We start from the raw sequence: 19371 nt of genomic DNA on the forward strand, positions 1-19371 counted from the left end.
AAATTCTATTCACTATAGTAACCAGGTGATTTAACAGATAAATGGAACTTATGTCTCAGTGATCAATTTCATAATTAATTTCACATTACAAAATCATTTCTTTTTAATTAAAAATTAAAATTGGAACTTGAAAGTTAATAACTTTGAAGCATAAACACAAATCATACAAGGCTAACAGCATAAAGCAAAACTGCTATCCTCCAATTCAATCTTACTGTAGGGTCTTCAATAACATGTTCAAATTCAAAAAGATTGTACAAAGAATGAAATCCAGTTCTAAAAGAAAGCTTTCATTAAAGAAAAGATAAACAGTTTAAACTCAAATTATGAAGAAACAAACAGAACATGGTATTTTCTATCATATATATACAGACATTATCTCTAATAATAATCTAATATACATACATACTGCATTATTTGAAAATATCATAATCTTGTATATGTATATAAGTCCTATGCATCCTCTCTTTCTCTTACACTGAAATTTTATTTTTTCATTCTCATTATGGTACTTACATTTGCATTTTCAAATAGTCCTGTTGCCATAACAATACAATGAACATTTTCCTGCCAAACCATGTGCCAAAAGTGGGGGATTGTCTTTTGTCTTGGTCCTGTAAATTACAATATGTTCTCATAATCATAAGAGAAAAAAAACACTGCAAATCAGGTGCAAATCTAAAAAATAAGAAAAGGGGGTTCCAAATTAATATGGGTCATTTTTGCACAAAATAACAAATTTAAAAGAAAAGGGGAAACTCCAGTCTATGCCAACTTTCCTTGATCAGTCAATATAATTTGATTAAAAATAAAAACAAAACAAAACAATAACAAAGAAAAAGACATACACAAACATTTGTACCCACTGAATGGATGATTGATTATGGATTAATAACTTATTTGCATATATTTCATACATTTAAGTACAAGATTATTTGATCTATTGAACAGACCTTGCCTTGTACATGTCTTACTAGTCTGATGCACAGAACCTAATTTTAAGTAAGTTACTCAAAAATGCAACAGTTCACAGCACACACATTATTTTGACTCTGAGCCAATCAGTTGTCAATCTATCTACTATATGCTGTGTGTGTGTGGTGGAGAAGCAGTGACTACCAATTCTAGTCTTTGGTTTGACTTGGCTGTGGATTAAACCCATGACCTCATGCACTTGGGGCAAACACGCTACCACATGACCATCCAGGCAACCATAAAGCAGAGAAAAACAAACATACCTTGTGTGGCAATGTACTCCTTTGGCTTACTGTACCCCTGTAAAAGAAAAATAATCATATATCAATAGTCCTTTTTCATATTCATGACTTTGGCTTCATTTTTTAAGATTTTTAGCAAAGGGGAGTAACTTTTTACAAATTTGTCATCTGACAGAATGGTTTACTGTCAAATTGGAGCAAAAGACAGCAGTAGACTTCAAATTCAAATATTCAATTTATTAGAGCCGTGGTAAGTACTTGGATTCTTTTGAATAACTTATTTCAAACCATTCTGGTATTTACAGAAGTGAAAATAGTTCAAGTTTCCAAAAAAAATGTTTAATGGTTGCCCTTTCCCCCAATGAGACCGCCAACCAGGTTGTGTGGGCTACATCCCTTTGAAAAACTTGTTAAAATGGGTTGCATTCCGTAAATATGAAGAACGACCATTAAGCTGACATAAGATATTTACCAATAACATATCCAATAATTTAACCCTATTGTAAAGCTTAGAAGAAATAGATAGCGTTTATTCTAATGTTGTAACTATTCAGCCTATATTTTCGTGCAATTGCATTTAATCTTTTTTGTAATGACATCTAATTTTACTGTATAGAAATTAGGTATTAACATTGTCAGAAATGTTTCCTATAAACTGAAATGAAAACGTAAGAGTAAATCTACAAAATGGTCTCTAAAATAGAAACACTGGAAAGTAAGTAGTGCCTTTGGTGCACTGGTGATTTTATGTACCATAATGCTGTCTTAAGTTAAGCATCAAAATAAGCATTTATATATTTTTTGCTGATGTTAATGCTCAGGAAGAATAATGATATTGAGTTATGTTACAGCAAGTACTATAGTGAACTTCAGGGAACAGAGTTGGTATTTCCTTGATGAAATGACAGTCAGCTGATGAGGTTATTGTACAAAATTGAATTTTTAGTTCAAAACCACAAGAGTCCCAATTGCCACCCCGTATTGTCACTCTACCCCCTTCAATACTGCATACTTAGGAGTGATTTGACTGGGGATTGAAATTTGAACCCATGACCTCCTGCACATGAGACAAGCACACTTCCCTAAGACCATCAAGGCAGTTAACAAAATGATTTTAGCTTTTAATCAATCTCAGAAAGTTAAAATCTCCTTAATGATTATCAAGTTAACTTAGTCAACAGGTAATGGTCATTCAAATAAGGGAACACCAACTTTATCCCGTGAAGTTAACTATGTTACTCGCTGTAGTAGATTTAAGGATTGTTAAATCTGTTACAAGAGACATTATAATAACAACCTGAGGAAACAGGTTGATTCTATGTCTGTTTCCTCAATAAATTAATTATTTCACTGTAAATCAGTTATTTTTGGTATTAAAAATTCAGAAAGTTGATAATATGATGCTCAATAGGTAAAATAATATGATGACATGTGTTGAAGATTGACAGCTTGTGAAAGTCTTGTTTACATCAACCAATCACATATTTTCAGACTCAAATATAGAAAATAATCACATATTTTCAGACACAAATATAGAAAAAAAACCAAAATCAGACAAATTTTTGAAAGAAAAAAATTAAACATGTGACTAGATAAGTTTTTTTGCCCTGACTGAACATCTACATGTTAACAGTAACCTCCATACAATATTTTATTCTATTCAGAAATCTGATATGCAGAACTAAGACTCTTGTTATTTTTTAACTATCAGATTTAAACAAAAGACAGATATAAGAGGAAGACTTTTTATTGCGTAGATAGCAGAGATTTATCAAATGTTCCCTAGCTGTGTAAAATATTTTGATAAATCATACTTTGAAATAAATTCAGTAATTTCACTCTCTGACATTCTCCAGCCAAAACATCACAGCACGAATAACATTCCGCCAATCACAAAATTTAAAATTTATGTTGAAAAGAGCACAAAATAATGGAGAAAATATATACAATAAATAGGATAATCAATTGTTTTTTAGCAAATAATTAAAATCTAATTACTCATGCCATGAACATTTGAAGATTTAACATGTATGCAGAACTACACTCGTTAAATCTAAGCATTTCTTTGGCACTCGTGATCATATCTTTGTTAAACAATCTTTCCCATTCATTATCCTATTAATATAAATTATATGGTTAAATCTACCTAAACAAAACCTCTTTAGGACTGTACATAATGAGGTTATGTCAAATAGATAACAATCTCATAAAGATGAAAGTCATTCATGGATCTTCAATGAATGACAAGGAAACCATAGTTTATTTGGTCTAGGCACGTTTTCATTTTTTCCCAATTTTAAGTACTTCTCCGTCTAAGAATCAGGCAAAATGTATATATGGTGTGGTACATGAAGGGAAAAAACACAGAGATTTTATTGCATTAACCAATTAATTATACCCGATAACCACCAGAAATAACCATCAAAGTGTTTGTAAAATTTGCCTTTTTAAGATATTGATAGGTCAAATTTTGTTGAAATGCAATATGGAAAAATGGCAGGAAAATTTTCCCGTACTCTTTCCCTATATAAGCAGCCAAAAAATATCTACATCACAGATGCTTCAGGATAAACTTAAATAGCTTTTTGGTTGTTTTTGAGATGGACTGAATATATTTTAGGCAAAAATGACTAAATTGGGGAAAATGATGTGCCACCCATTCCTGATTTTTACACAGAATGGTACTTAAAATTCCAGAAATGGATATGAAGGGACTTCATAAAGTGTCTGGTGTAGATAGGTTTCTGGTTCCTTCAGGGTTCAGATTAGACAGGTTTCTGGTTCCTACAGGGTTCAGATTAGACGGGTTTCTGGTTCACTCAGGGTTCAGATTAGACAGGTCTTACTAAACTAGCTTTAACAATTTTTTTCTATAAATACAGTGAAACCTGTCTAAACCAACCCTTTTTGGACTTTGAATTTGGTTTGGTTTAAACAGGTGTTTCATTAAAATTAAATTAAAATTGATATAAAGACTTCAAAAGAGTCTGGTAAAGACAGATTTGGGGATTTTTAGGGATGGTTAAGACAGGTTTCACTGTATACATGTTTGAGTTTGTTTTCCCCATAAATATCAAGTAAACCTTAAAATCAGAGAAAAAGAAAAATGATTTTAAAAAGTCAAGGTAATATAAAACAAAATGCATTTACAAAACAAAGCCTAGACGATTTAATATCCAAGGTTAAGGGACTATCCTGACATTTTATCCAAGGTTTCAATAAACAAATGGATCAATATTATAGCCCTATAAATAACACATACTTTAATAAACTAATGGAATTTTTTAATTACTTAATTACCACTAAATTCAGTAGATTTACAAGAAGCAGGGCTGTAAACTCTAATTTTCTGCGTCATTCATTTCCTAAGTGATCTAACCAAGTCTCCACTATGTATAGTTATTACAGTTGTTGGTCAAATTAACTGCTATTTACCAGTCAGATCCCCAAAGAACATGAACAGTAGAGACAGTGGCAAGAACATCACTGATAGTGGTTTATAAAACTCAGCCAATGTTATTCATGGCCATAAAGAGAGTTATATAGTATACTTCTAAGGGCCATTGTTTTTTTATATACAGATCATAATGAAGATAGCTATCTGTATTGTTTTTTTGTTCTTTGTCACCCATGATAGTTAAAAAATAGCTATCTATATAGTTTTTTATCCACATCCTTGTTATCCATGCATGATAGTAAACAGAGCTGAACAGCTAAAAGATTATATGTTGCTCAATTTGTATGATAATTATATTTGATAATTAAATGATGCTTAACATGTAATTATCATATGATAATTAATGATGATTTACATAAAATAGTCATATGATTATCATATGATTCTCATATCACCAACCACGAAGTGTCGATGACTTATTGTTTTTACTCCGTTTTTTTATTATTATTTTTCAATCATCTTCCATCTTCCTATCAATGAACATTTCAGGAGAAATTCTCAGAAACCATATGGCTGACTCCTATGAAACTTTGCACATATATTTGGCACTATCTGAAGTTGTACCTAAAATTTTCAAAACTTCGAAAAAGGTGGCCATTTTAAAATGGCTGCAACATAAGAAAAAGAGGTCAAAATATAGGACATTGCAATATCTCAGGAATCTAGGTGCCTGGGAACTTGAAATTTGGTACAGTGGTGCAGTTTGATATTCCAAACAAGATTTTGCAAAAAAACTGAAACGATATATTGCAGTTACCATGATAACCAATTTTCTCGCCAAAATTTCAAAATGCTCTGATTTGGATGAAATTTGGTTTTGAGGGTGAAAATGACATGTTTGAATTTTGACATTTTAAGGTGGTTTGATAGTTGCCGTTACTATGACAACCAATTTTCCCAACAAAATTTTAAAGAAGTCTGATATGGATGAAATTTGGTCTCTAGGGTAAAAATGACATGCTGAATCTAATTTTGAGATTTCAAGACCATGTGAATGGTGCTGTTGCCATGCCGACTGATTTCCCTGTTTAAACTTCAAAATGCTAAAATTCGGGTATAAATTGGTTTTTAGGGTGAAAATAATGTGCCGCATTGAAACTTCTAGGTTTTATGGCAATGTGTGTATGGGAGGTGACTTACCCCACGTTTCGCAAAACATAAACTTTAATTAAAAACTGGCTTGCAAATATATGATTATCACATGTTTGTGAAATACATATGATTATCGTGTGATGTTCATGTGTGGTACTTTAGATTGTTTATCTGTATTGTCCTTTATTCTGTGTCATTCATGATATTCAAAGGATAGATATCTGTATTGTTGTTGTTTTTTATCCATGTTTTTTTGTTGTAAAGAGAGCTATGGAAATTGAGTTTCTGTGGGCTATAGCATTTGCTTTCCAGAAAGCTATAGCAGGTTCTGTTCTTGTGAAATTATTAACTTTCTCTGAGTAATGTGAAATTCTTGCATGCTTTACTGAAATAAAATTGTTTAAATTATTTCACTAATGAAAACACAATACCATTTTTTTTCAATGATGTAGTAATCGTTTAATTCCTAGGATTCGTTCAGAAGCAAATTGTTTCCTGCAGCACTTGAACAGAAGAGCTTCATAACCTTGAGATTTATTAGGAAGCTTAATATTGGAGCAGTCTGTGTCATGTCTTCTTTACTTCAACAACAACTTTATTACACGCTGTATCATGTCGACTATTAAGTTCTATCTTAATACATAATAGAGTGAAACCTTTCTAAACCAAATCATTGAATAATCAGAAAACCTGCCTAAATAAGACACTTTTAAAGGAGGTAGACATTAGGTAAGGGACATAACTCTTGAAATGAGTGATATGTTTGTTTCATATTCATTTTTCACCAAAGGATATCAAAGCTTTCATTAGTAACAGAATGAAATCAATCCAGATTACTTTGATGCTTACATGAGATTGATGTAAAATGCTGAATACAAACGTTCCAATGGCTTGCAAGAGTTGTGTCCCTTACCCTAGGTCTACCTCCTTAGAGTCCCTTTAATGACTTAAAAATGTAATTTGAACCCTGGTAAACCAAACACCTGTCTAAACTGAACTAATTTTAAAGTTTAAAAGTGTTTGATGTAAACAGTTTTTATCATAGATATATACATTCTAGGGTTGTGGACCATCTTGTTAATTAATCCAAAGGTTATTAAATCAAAATTATTTTTTCATTAAACCTTAAGTTACATTAATTCATTTATTGGTAACTGTAGATCCCTGGCAACCTTGAAATTATTCTAGCCACACACCAAAATCCATTGGAAACTGAGTATTAAGTGACAAAAACTTTCTAAATCATTCAATAAAATGAAAAATGGCAAAGTCTCATGAAACAGGAAGTTGATATCAGACAGCACTCAAAGTTGCTTATAATGTATGCCCCACCTATATGAGGGTACACACCAAATTCAAAATCAATGCATCCACTGGGAGCCTAGATGGTTGTGATGAAATTCAGACAGACCGATGACACTTAGGTGATTCCCACTTGAGGATATAAAAACAAACAAGGCTTTTGTAACACAAATGCATTGTCCCTAACAGCAGTCATTGTACCTTTTTAAATATAGAATATGACTACGAGGTACATCTTTTCTTAACTGTCCTCTAATTCCCTATCAAAGGACCTGAAACCTGGCATATTATTCTTATACAGCTTATCATAAACTACAGTATAAAAACCTGCAAGATAATTGTCTCCCATAAAAAGAAATTACATTATACGACATCTATATTCCTCTAAGACACAGCAATAATCCCTAGATAAATCAATAGTTTTTTTTCTAGTTATCATTACACAGAAGATATTTATAATTCTGATTGTCAATTCCTTTAAATCTGTTTTTGACGTCATAGCAATATTATACAATTCAGCAATTTTAATGAATCTTTGAGCACAATCATACAAGAGCTTGTAGTTATATAAAATATGCTTTTGAAATATTTGATTTTCTATAAGGACAAAAAGTAAACAAAACAAATCCTATGTCACTGAAAATATAGATACTAGTACATAAAAATAAATGGCTATACCCTGTTACACTATATGTTGACCCCTGAACAGTTTGGCCAAATATAAACACTACACTCGAGCTTGATACATCTCTGAATTTGAAAAGAATTTGATAATTGACACAGCATATGTGTCTGAAACAAAAAGAATGTGGACATAGAAAAATTTTAAACTTGACATTTACTTAAAAGGGCCAAAAATTGAAGATGAATTCAGTTTATCAAAGACCCAAATGAAAAGCATATTGTAGAACCCCAAGAGTTCAATTATTCTTTTTAAGATCAGTGAAATATTTTTACCTTGATCTGGACCAACTTGAAAACAGTGACAAAAATAATAATTCAAAACATTCTTTTCAAAGAATCTAAAAAATTCATCTGCAGTTAATATAGAAAAAAATACGTAATTTTGGACCTTTCCAGACATTGATTTGAACCAACATGAAAACCAAGCCCAAAATCTAAAAACATGTTTGGATTAACCATATCAAAGAACTGTCTTACTTAAATCAAATCTAAGCCTCTGAACCTCAAGTTTGACAAACTTGATAAATGATTCCTTAAGATCATTTCATCAACTGCAAATTTCTATCTAACTTCAACTCCAATACTTAACCTAAATTATTTACAGCGGGTACTATAATTAACTACAGTGAATAGTTAGTCTTCCCATCACCTGGTGAACTATCTTAGGTATTTAACTAGACAACTGAAAAAAGAGATTTAAACTTTCTATCAAATCTAGATTAAAACAGCTAGAAAATTAATTCTTCTGTTAATTACCTCAGGTAGATTGTAGGAAATGACCATTTATTCAAGAAAAAATCAACTCTATTCCGTGAAGTTAACTATATTACTAGCTGTAACACATAAACAATATTGTAGATTTTTACTTGTTGTGCACTCATCTATTTAGTTGTCAGATTATGACTGATCACGACTGAAACACCTTCTGTCCCCAATAGAGTTGATATTCATTATTAGATTTGTTCCCTGTGACAACATACTTGAAAACAGAGAAACTTTTATTGATGATACGACATAGAGCCCTCGCAATGGGATATATATCTCAACTAAAATTGAGAGGCATGGGAATAGAATCATACACCCAACTTTGTTTTTGTCTCAATTAATAGTTAAATGATTGATGTACAGATCACCATTGCAATTAAATGAATGGATGATAGGAGTACTAAGGATAAATTTGACAGGAATAAAAACCCAAGCTTTCATTGATTGTCTAAATTATTCAGAAATCTTGAGATTTTGTAGCAATTAGAACATAAAGTGTAAATACACAAGAACATATTAAGACTGAAAGAAGCAGTTTATGGACTACCAAATCTGGCAATTTATACAAGCCTCAAAAGGTTGATCTGAGTTCAGAAACTGATGTGGAAGCCTAAGATAAATTACAGACGCTTGCTCCCACTATCAAATATACAGCCGGACTATATATGAATACTTGTTCCTATATAGTCTGGCTGCATATCTGATAGTGAGTGCAAGCCCCTATGCATAAAAACGGGTCCCTGATAGCCCTTCAGGCAACTTTAGATCTCTGACAAACTTGACATTGTTAGGACTTCAACTAAATATCTAACAAATTGACATTGTCCAGGACTTAAGGTAACTGTAAATATCTGACAAATTGACATTGCCTGGGACTTCAGGCAACTGTAGATATCTCACAAAACTTGCTATTGTCTAAGTCATAGGTTTCAACAATTCTTCAAGTGTAAAAAAATATGTAATTTGAACTTTGAAAATTGGTAATCATAAACTTATAAGGAATGTGGCAGTCAAATATCAATATAATAGAACAAAAAGTGGATTTTTTGTAGGAACCAACTAAATATCATTTCTGGAAAGAATGGTCAAAAGTTGAGCACAATGTTTTAAGAAGACAAATGACGAACAAACAACATCAATAACTAAAGTGAAGACATAAGCTAACTTGAACCTAAGATCCAGATGACCTAATATTGTGTGCTCAATAATGTAGGTCAACTATTCATTGCAGTCCATCAGCACCATGAAAACTGATTTATTCAACGGGTAATAGTTTTCCTTTCCTCGTTTGTCTACCCCGGACTTGACTTTTTATAAGCGACTCAGCAGGTGTTTCTAGAAAAGCAGAGGACGCTTACCCTACCGGTGCACCTGGTCCATGCTCCCAGTTTTTAGTGGAGTCTGAGTTGCTCATTTACTTTTGTTACTTTGTATGTATGATTTTAGTTACTTTATGTTCTTTGTTGTGTATGTCTGTTTTCCATGTCTGGTCTTTGTCCCTGGATTACATTCTTTTGATTACCGCTACAACCTTGGTTCCCTTGATTACTCTTTCAAACTAAAATGTGCAACTAATCCTTTACAATTAGACTTCACCCTACAGTACTCAGGTTCACATTGCACTTCAATAATACATCAGACTTGTTTATGAACCTAAATACTTCCCAAAAGGAAATTCCCAGACTTTTATGTCACTAAAGTCTGAGAGACACTTTTTGCTATGTTATACAAAAAATCATTGGCATTCTATGTAGCAAATATCCTTGTTTCTGACATGATGCCATTATAGAAATATGTCCTATAGACTAAGATGCTGTGCATATAAATTGCCTACAAATGTTGGAGTTCAGTTGATATTAATACAAAGTTTGCAAAGCTTAGAACGAAAGATCAGATTAAAATTCAGCTTAAGTCAGCTAAAAACCACAGCATATAAGAAACAAAAATGAAATCTTCTTATCTTTTGTACTGGAATAAATATCTAAATATTCCCTTTGTGTTCACAAAACTATCAATTTATTAAGAATTACAGTCACCTCCTAAGCCTTCCATAATGGAATTATGATCATTATTAATATATTTCAGCATCTCTGTCATCAAACTCAAAATTTTATCATTTCCGCATAAACACAATGGACAAATCATCTGTTGTTACCAAACTGTGTTATATACATGTATAAATATGGTAACGACTTACACTACCATAGGCAGACTCAAGGGGAGGCCCCCTTTACTTGAAAAGTTTTGCCAATCATATAGAAAAAACCGGAATCATTCAAGTCCCCCTCCCCACCCGTGCTTAGGCCAGTTAAATTTCCCCTCCCCTTTTTTTGAATTTCTTGATTTGCCACTGGGTCTCTACAAAGATAGTAGACGTCTAACTGTTTTCATTAGTGATTTTTATTCTGCCAATGGCTTCAGTACTTCTTGGTCTTAGAATCAGGAAAAATGTGTATAAGGTGTGGCACATGAAGAAAAAAACTCTCAGATTATACTGCATTATTGCAAGTATTTATACCTCCAGAAATAACCATCAAAGTATTCCTGAAGTTTGCTTTTTTCAGATATTGATTTAGTCAAGTTTAGTTAAAATGCACTATGGAAAAACGGTAGGAAAATTTCCTGCAGTTTTTTCCTATATAAGCAGTCAAAAAATATCTATATTTCTTTTCAATTGTTTTCTAGATGTATTTAATATATTTGAGGCAAAAAAGACCAAATTAAGAATGATGATGTGCCACTCATTTCATGAATATTACATAAATTGGTACTTAAAACAGTCACTATCATGTCAGGGAGACTTTAAATTACATACTTAAAAGAGTCACTTTCTTTAAACAGTAGGGAAATTTAATCATGAGAACTATTTAGGTTCATGAATAATGTCTAAGCCAAGGATCCTTCATGAAATATTTACAGCAAATGAAATAGTTAACTTCAGGGAATAGAGTTATTCTTCCCTTAAATAAATGACCATTACTGACGAAATCTGGACAAGGAGTTTTAAACTTTTTATCATTTCCTAGGCATTTTAACCCAGAAAATTAAAGCAGTTCTTTAGGTGATTGTCATTTGATCACATGATGACCAACTTAACTATATTCCTCTATGTAAATGATTATTCTTACATATACATGTCATACATGCCACGCACGTTTTATAAAAACTAGGAAGGATTATAACCATACAGTTATCAACAAATTTCCAACATGTATGAACTGTATTGACATTTAGATAAAGCAGTCTATTAGAACAACGAAGCCTAGGACATCTGATGATTTCTAATTAACTTATAAAATCTACTTATTGTATTGGTAATTGCTGTACTAGGCTACACGCTTTACAAATTAGTTGAACACATTAACATACCAGCCTAAAGAAATGTTGATGTGACTAGGCCTAAAAAAAATGTATGTTTCTAGTCACCCTACCGTCCCTCCTTAAGACCTCCTATCTAAAATTTTTATTTGAGATTTTGAAAAAAATGTTTTTTTTAAAAGCCTGCTGACTGCCTTACAGAATAAAAAGAAGAAAATAAAGCCTAATATACTTATATTAGATGGAAAAAACAAAAGGGTTATAAATACTGGTTGTTTGTATTTAGAATCGATTGTAAACACACCTGATTGTGTAATGTTGGCCATTGACTAAGTCTATTACATGTTTAATCTTTGCAGTTTTGGTTTTTATTGTATTCTTGTTTGGTGTGACACTTATTTCATTTCAAAATTAAAAAAAAATATATATATATTAAAAAATCCCTACCTACCAACCCAACAAAGTTTCAGAGGAGTGATCAGAAACACAACATTATTTTTTTTTTGGCCCAATCATATAATTTAGGAATGTCCAAGGGAGTTCAATGGCATTATTTTTTTTTAAGTTACAGAATAAAAGTATTTATTTTCCTATAAACAACACAATAGGTGGTTTAATTTAATGAATTCCTGTATGTTTCTTGGAAAAATCTAAGATACGAATGTATTCCTTAAATTTAGAATTTTACAGGCTTCAGGGGACAGAGTTATTCTTCCCTTGACTATAAAAGACCATTGCTTGATGAAATGTCTTAGGTGGTTAACTGGACAATTACAGTTGGCTGACCTTTACTTCTGACCTTGTTGAACTGGAGTAGCCCAAGATAAATACCAGTTATTCATGTGAAGGAAACATTCGCCTACTGAAGTATAACTGCATGTGTGAAGGTGTATATTTAAATGACCAGAGTTTAAGCTCCATTGTTACCATTCAATAGATGAACAGGTATTTACCTTGGGCAATGCCAGACCAACAAAGTCAGAGGTAAAAGTCATCAGACTGTAAAAATTAGGTTTAGCTTTCTATTATTTCACTGAAATGATAGAAAATTTAAATCTCTTTGTTAATTGTCCAGTTAACTACCTATGGAAGTTTATCAGATGATTGTCATTGAATCATGGGTAGAACTTAATTCTCTGAAGTAAACTATATTATTTGCTATAAAATGCAATTATAAATATTTCACTCAGAAATGTATACAATTGATCTCAGTGCTATACCATTGTTAAAAAAAGAAACCAAAAGGTATGAAGAGGGAGAAACTTTGCCGTTCTTCACATTTATCTATCTAACTCAGAAATAATGATAAGAATCCTTCAACTAACATTGTTTTCATAATCTCTCTATCTGTGAGACAAAGATCAAACCAGTAAAGTGGTACTTGACTATGTCTTATATATAAAAATAAAGTTAAATGACTGCAGAGAGATTTTTTCATGAAAGCATGATTCTGAATATGAATTCAACAATCTTCAGGACTTAAGCCCGGAGTAAATATTTTGCAGAATTCATTTGATGTTTTTAGACAGACCAATATATTATGCCAAAATTAGCATTCCACAAAAATTACCCCCTGTATGGTGTTATAATTATCTATGTGCTCAATAATCATGAGTTTTTATCCTTTCTATGATAATCTGGCTGTTCAGTAATTATCACCTTACAGGATATTTTAGAAAGTTAATGTAGAAGAAACATGCAGTATTGATCAACAGTCTTTGTGGGCTGCTTTTACACAATTGTTATTGTTTTATTACTTTTAAAATATATGCAAAGTCAGCCCTACAAGAATTCTTCCACAAAGACTTTGGCAAAGGATTAAAATTTTATTAGACCCAAAACTTTTCATCTAAAATGAGTTATTTGACATAACCTGCATTTTTGCATTGATGTCAATAAGTCATAAGGTGCAGAGGAATGAAAAGAAATAAAAAAAAAATAATGAACTACTCCATCACAGTATCCTTTGAGATACCCTAACTTGATCAGTAAGCATTTTCATGGGAGATTACAAACATCTTCAGTTATTACATCAGGATTGAAATCTATATAATGAAACCTGTGTAAGCTGAAACCTGAATAATTGAAAAACCTGTCTAAACCAGACTCTTTTAAGTTCTATTTTATCAATTCAATTGTATTATGAACCCTGAATAATCCAAAAACTGATTTAAACCAGACTCTTTAAAGTTCTATTTTATCAATTCAATTGTATTATGAACCTTGATAAACCAAAACCTGTCTAAACCAGACTCTTTAAAGTTCTATTTTATCAATTTAATTGTATTATGAACCTTGATAAACCAAAACCTGTCTAAACCAGACTCCTTAAAGTTCTATTTTATCAATTTAATTGTATTATGAACCTTGATAAACCAAAATCTGTCTAAACCAGACTCTGTTTAGATAGGTTTTACTATATTTTACATGTATAGGTGTCCACTACAGGGGATTTCAGTTCCACTTAGTTTGATCAATCTAATAAGGACAAAAAAGGAAAAATGATTGATTGTGGTTTAACATCTTATGGCAGATATTTCATACATTTCCAGATATACAGCCAAAATGTGCCACATATGATAATCACATGGTGCTTGATTCATTTGATAATCATATGGTAATCATATGACAATCATATGATATTTAACATGTGGTAGTCATATGATTATCATATGATTCTCATATGATAATATGGGCTTGAAAACATATGATAATCATATGTTTGTGAAAAACATGTGATTATCACATGTTAACTGAAACATATGATTATCATATGGGGCTCGGTTTATATGATAATCATATGATGCAAACTATCTGATTCTCATGTGTGGCATATTTGCCTGTGTATGAATATTTGATTAATCCAAAAGACCATGATTTGTACAATTCTGAAACCATGAGCCAATTTTTAATATGTTAGCTCAAAGAACCAACTGCCCACAGTTAGGCATGTCACCATTCAAACTAATTATTCTGACTCCAAGCCAAGAAGTTGTTACTCCATATCAGAAAAGCAGGGAATACCAATTTTTTAAGTCTTTAGTAGTTAGGAATCAAGCCCATGACCAACTGCACTTGAGGTGAACATGCTACCACAAGACCTCTGAGAGGGTTTAAAATATGGAAGAAAAAATTTCTGTAACCAATATACATTAAAAACTTAAAATAGCAAAAATTTGCTTTATTAATACTATATTAACAGTAAGTATATTTATATTGTTCATGTGAAATTCATGTGAACTTCACTGGAAAATCACATGCTATTTACATGAAACTCACAGCATGAAATTTATGTGAAAAGTTCACATGGAATTCATGTGAAGGCTTGATTTACATAGATTTCAAATGATCTCTGTCACAATTTTTTTGCTCAATTCAGGAAAAAATCATGCGAAAGTCATGTAAAATTCATGTACAATCATTTTACCTGTGAAATTGAAAGTTATGAAAACTATAAAGAAGACAAGGTTTCAGATTTTGGTAAAAATACATAAGAGAACTTACATCAATAAAGCTTGCATTAATATATCCATTGTCTTCTTCTGGAGGAAGGGTCTTTAGTATTACTCTTGAATGGTCATCTAAAAAATAAAATCAAAGTATACAGACAGGTTATAATTCATAATGAAATAAAATTCAACTTTACTTCCTATTGCGGTTTATTTTCAGGAACTATTTTATAAAAAGCTTAAAAATATTGAGTTTATAGAACATAGTACCTAACCTTACAGAAGTCTGAATTAATAGCCTTGTTTTGATCAGCAATTAGTTATGGCAACATATTTGAGATGAAAATGATATCATCTCCTCATAACTTCATTAAAAAAATATATTAGCAAACAGAAATAAAAACAAGAATTCTGAGAGTATTGCATGACAGTACAAAGTCTTCTATTGAAAGTAAAAATCTGTTGAAGAGATCAGAATGCAAAATTCATGCATAATTTTCGTAGTGAGTGCAGAAAACTGAGTATGCGTGAATTTTCTAGGTCAAAGCCCCAAAACTCATAAAAATTCAATGGACTGGAACAAAATTAGAACTTGATCTGTAAATTGTCATGGGAAAGCAATGTACTGAATATCAAATGTATATATGCGCGCATGACAAAAAGAAATACAGAAAACAGATTACTAAGTCCAAGGGCCATAACTCAGCAACAACCAAAAAACCTGACCAAAACCAAACTTGATCTGTCAATTATCATGGTAAAGCAATGTACCATATATCAATTGTATATCTTGAAGGAAGACAAAAAAGTGAGGAAAACTAATTAGCATGAGTGGACATTATACTGACATATGGATAGAACTCATCTCTTGGCAAAAGTTGCCTACACATTGAATGGGGTATAATATCTTATAAAAGACTTTTATACAGTAAATAGACCATCAGTTGACTCATTAATTTATCTTCCCAGACCTTTGGGTTGGATATACTGAATGTATTTTGTCACCTGTGAAAATTCAGATTAGTTACTAATAAGATATTTAGAATAGACTACAGGAAATTAGCACCAGTTTAAAACGAGTCCATTATCAACATAACGAGGGCAGTATAATGAATTGAAGTTACAAACTTAATTCTGTAGTTTTGTTGTACCATGGATATTTTTAGCTGTAAATACTCCCAGACCTTGAAATTATTCAAATAATGGCTACAAAGGGAAAACATGCTGTTTTGGTGCCAATTTAAATTTCTATAAATTCTCTGACATGTAAAAAATTAATGAAGTTGTGTAATTTACAAGAAAAAATTACATCAGTAGTGACATAGAAACATTGATAGAAACATCAATTTCACTGAATGGAATTGATTAATGTTACACATTCTTTGACTTACAGCGAATAACATAGTTAACTTCAAGGCATATACCGGTAGTTGGTCTTTCCTGGATTAAATGACAATCACCCGATGAACTTCATTAGGTAGTTACCTGGGTAGTTGACAAGGAGAAATAAACTTTCAAACTTAGATTAAAAATCCTTGTTAATTGTCCAGTTTTCTTCCTCAGACAATTCATCAGGTAAAAGTCATTCAATCAAGACAAAACCTGTTCCATGAAGTTAACTTAATATCTCGCTGTAAATCAATACAACGCATTTATCAATTAGATATAGGTAGGTATGTCAGCATATGTGTTAGGATCAATGTTGAATCTAAGCCTCATTCTGGCCAAGGACACAATTAATATTCATAGTCTGGAAATATTAATAACATTACATTATAAAGTAGAACATTAAAATCATTAATTGATAAAATATCAAAATAACTACTATAATTAATTATAGTGTAATTAGAAATAGAATATATACATATGATTAAGAGAATGTCCATGTAGAAACCATGCAATTTCTTTGATATGGCCAGCACAGAGTAAATTTTATTCCACAAATGTTTTTGTACTTCAGTTAAACTCAATGTGATGTCAGAAAGAATAGGGATTTTTCTGTATCTGAAGTGGATGACTCAAAATATATGTTCAAACTCTCTTTAACAAATCAACTAAATTATGAATAGATAAAAGAGTTATTTCCCTTCAATTTAACGTTTGTTTTTTTTTTCATGCATTTTTTTTCTTCTCACCATTTCAGGACCAAAATTCATTTTTATTTGAAAATTGTTGAAAAAGTTATCTTTATCAATTTCTAACTTCAAGCTGAGTAGACTAAATACTCATATTCAAGTTTATTTAACTTATTTACAAGTAACCATAATTCACAAGCCAAAACATGCTACTTATTTACTGCGGCAAAGATAATAGTCACAAGTTACAGTGAAAATTATGCTACTTGCAAACCAAAACAAAAATTCCCCATTAATAAAACATTATGAAACTGAAAAAGATAATGTTTAACTGAGTGATAGTACCCCCAGAAAAATGAGAACTTAAATATTCAGCAGTCATAATTGAATTCTCTTCCATCATATAATGTTTGCTCTCAGATATGAATTTAAAATTGAAGTGACATGTGATCATTTTGATGTTAATGCCATTTATATCATATGTGGGTGTAAAAAGCCTCTGCTACCACCAGTAAGCCTGTCCCACATACAATCTTATTCAATGACTAACATAGCATATACCTTTATTAAGACAAGTCCTAAATTAATACATCAATATTATTTCTGTGATCACAAATACAGTAAAACCTGTCTAAACCAAATCTTGTTTTTTTTCGTGTAGATTTTTTTTTATTAAGTAGCAGTCTTTGTAAGAATCATGCAGATTCTGTAAAATGTGATACACCTAAAAAGGCTACATGTTCTTATTTTTTTTTATTAAGTTGCTCTATAGGTCTATATGATGAAATGTATAATTATTCATTCTAATCTGTCTGCTCTTAGGAGATAATCCACATGGAAAATCCAATAGTTTCCATTGTATTTCAGTATCATTTACAGAATTATCTCCCTTAATTTTGAGTTCAACAGTACATTTTATATAATTTTTATCTCCTATGAACAAGGAATATATGAAAACATGTTACTTTCTGTTTACTAATGACATTTTAAACAAAATATCAAGAATAAAAATATGTAGGCTTCGAGACTTGATGAATCACATTTTGCATAATTCTTATGTGGAGTGCTACTTAATAATTAAGATAAAGTGTCTGGTATATCCAGGTTCAAAATACATTAAAAATGATATGTCTGGTTAAGACAGGTTTTAGATTTATCCAAGTTTTGGTTAAGACAGATTTCATTGTACTTCAAAATTGGTTTTTTCTGTTAAAACTTATCTGCATGTCAAAACTTCATCAAATAATTACTAGAAACATTGTGATCAAGCTCTCAAAGAGAATACCCCACCTTCATCAAATGGAGGTAAATGTTAAATGTAATTATTTCCCTTTGAAGCTCTCTGACAATAATTGTTCTTCTTTATGTACATCTACATAAGATATTAAACCTATAAAATTTCATCAGAATCCCATGAGTGGTTTAGAAGGCTTGTGCTCATCAGGTTTTAAATGTTAAAACCTTAAGATGAATTATCTTCCTTGGAGTAATCCAACAATAATCATATTCCTTCATGCACATGTACATATAATGCCAAACCTTCCTATAAAATTTCATCAAAATCTTGAGAATATGTTCTAAACACCATAAATAGGTCTTAACACTTCATTTAGAGCACCCTGACACAATCCTCAATAAGATCCTTAAATTACATAAAAATGTGATCTAAGTATGGAAACATTATTACTACTGCCCCCAGTCTAAATCAAATTATACTCTGCCTAATGAGACAGAAAATAGGTACGAATCCTTATACATGTACTATAAAGCATACCTATGACCCTCAGCATAATCTCAAATAAGTCACTCCTTACAAAATAATGGCATAGTAGGATTAATGCAAAACTAGAGGCTCAAGAAAGCCTGAATCGCTCACCTGGTTAACCATTTGCTTATTTGAAAAACTTGGGGAATGAGACAGGCTAAGTTAAAATCAACTAAATTGTCAAATGCAGGAAATGCTTTTCATAGCATTTTCATGCCCTGAACCAGAATTTTGCTAAAGGCAACAA

At 31.3% G+C, this 19371-nt stretch overlaps 1 protein-coding gene across 4 annotated transcripts in view; it reads right to left on the minus strand.

Annotated features, from left to right (window-relative positions):
- Nucleotides 1-19371, minus strand: part of LOC148628818 (receptor-type tyrosine-protein phosphatase epsilon-like) — a 139788-nt gene that overhangs the window by 22067 nt on the left and 98350 nt on the right. For all 4 annotated transcript variants that reach the window (XM_088595089.1, XM_088595099.1, XM_088595108.1 and 1 more), the window contains 3 exons: nt 15340-15416; nt 1239-1275; nt 517-614 (listed from right to left, as the gene is read on the minus strand). In XM_088595089.1, the coding sequence (XP_088451215.1) occupies nt 517-614; nt 1239-1275; nt 15340-15416 (212 nt within the window). The remainder of the gene's footprint in view (nt 1-516; nt 615-1238; nt 1276-15339; nt 15417-19371) is intronic.

The sequence above is a fragment of the Perna viridis genome, chromosome 1 (genome assembly GCF_037379345.1).
Source record: "Perna viridis isolate PV_CMFRI_1.1 ecotype Kerala chromosome 1, ASM3737934v1, whole genome shotgun sequence".
Lineage (NCBI taxonomy): Eukaryota > Metazoa > Mollusca > Bivalvia > Mytilida > Mytilidae > Perna > Perna viridis.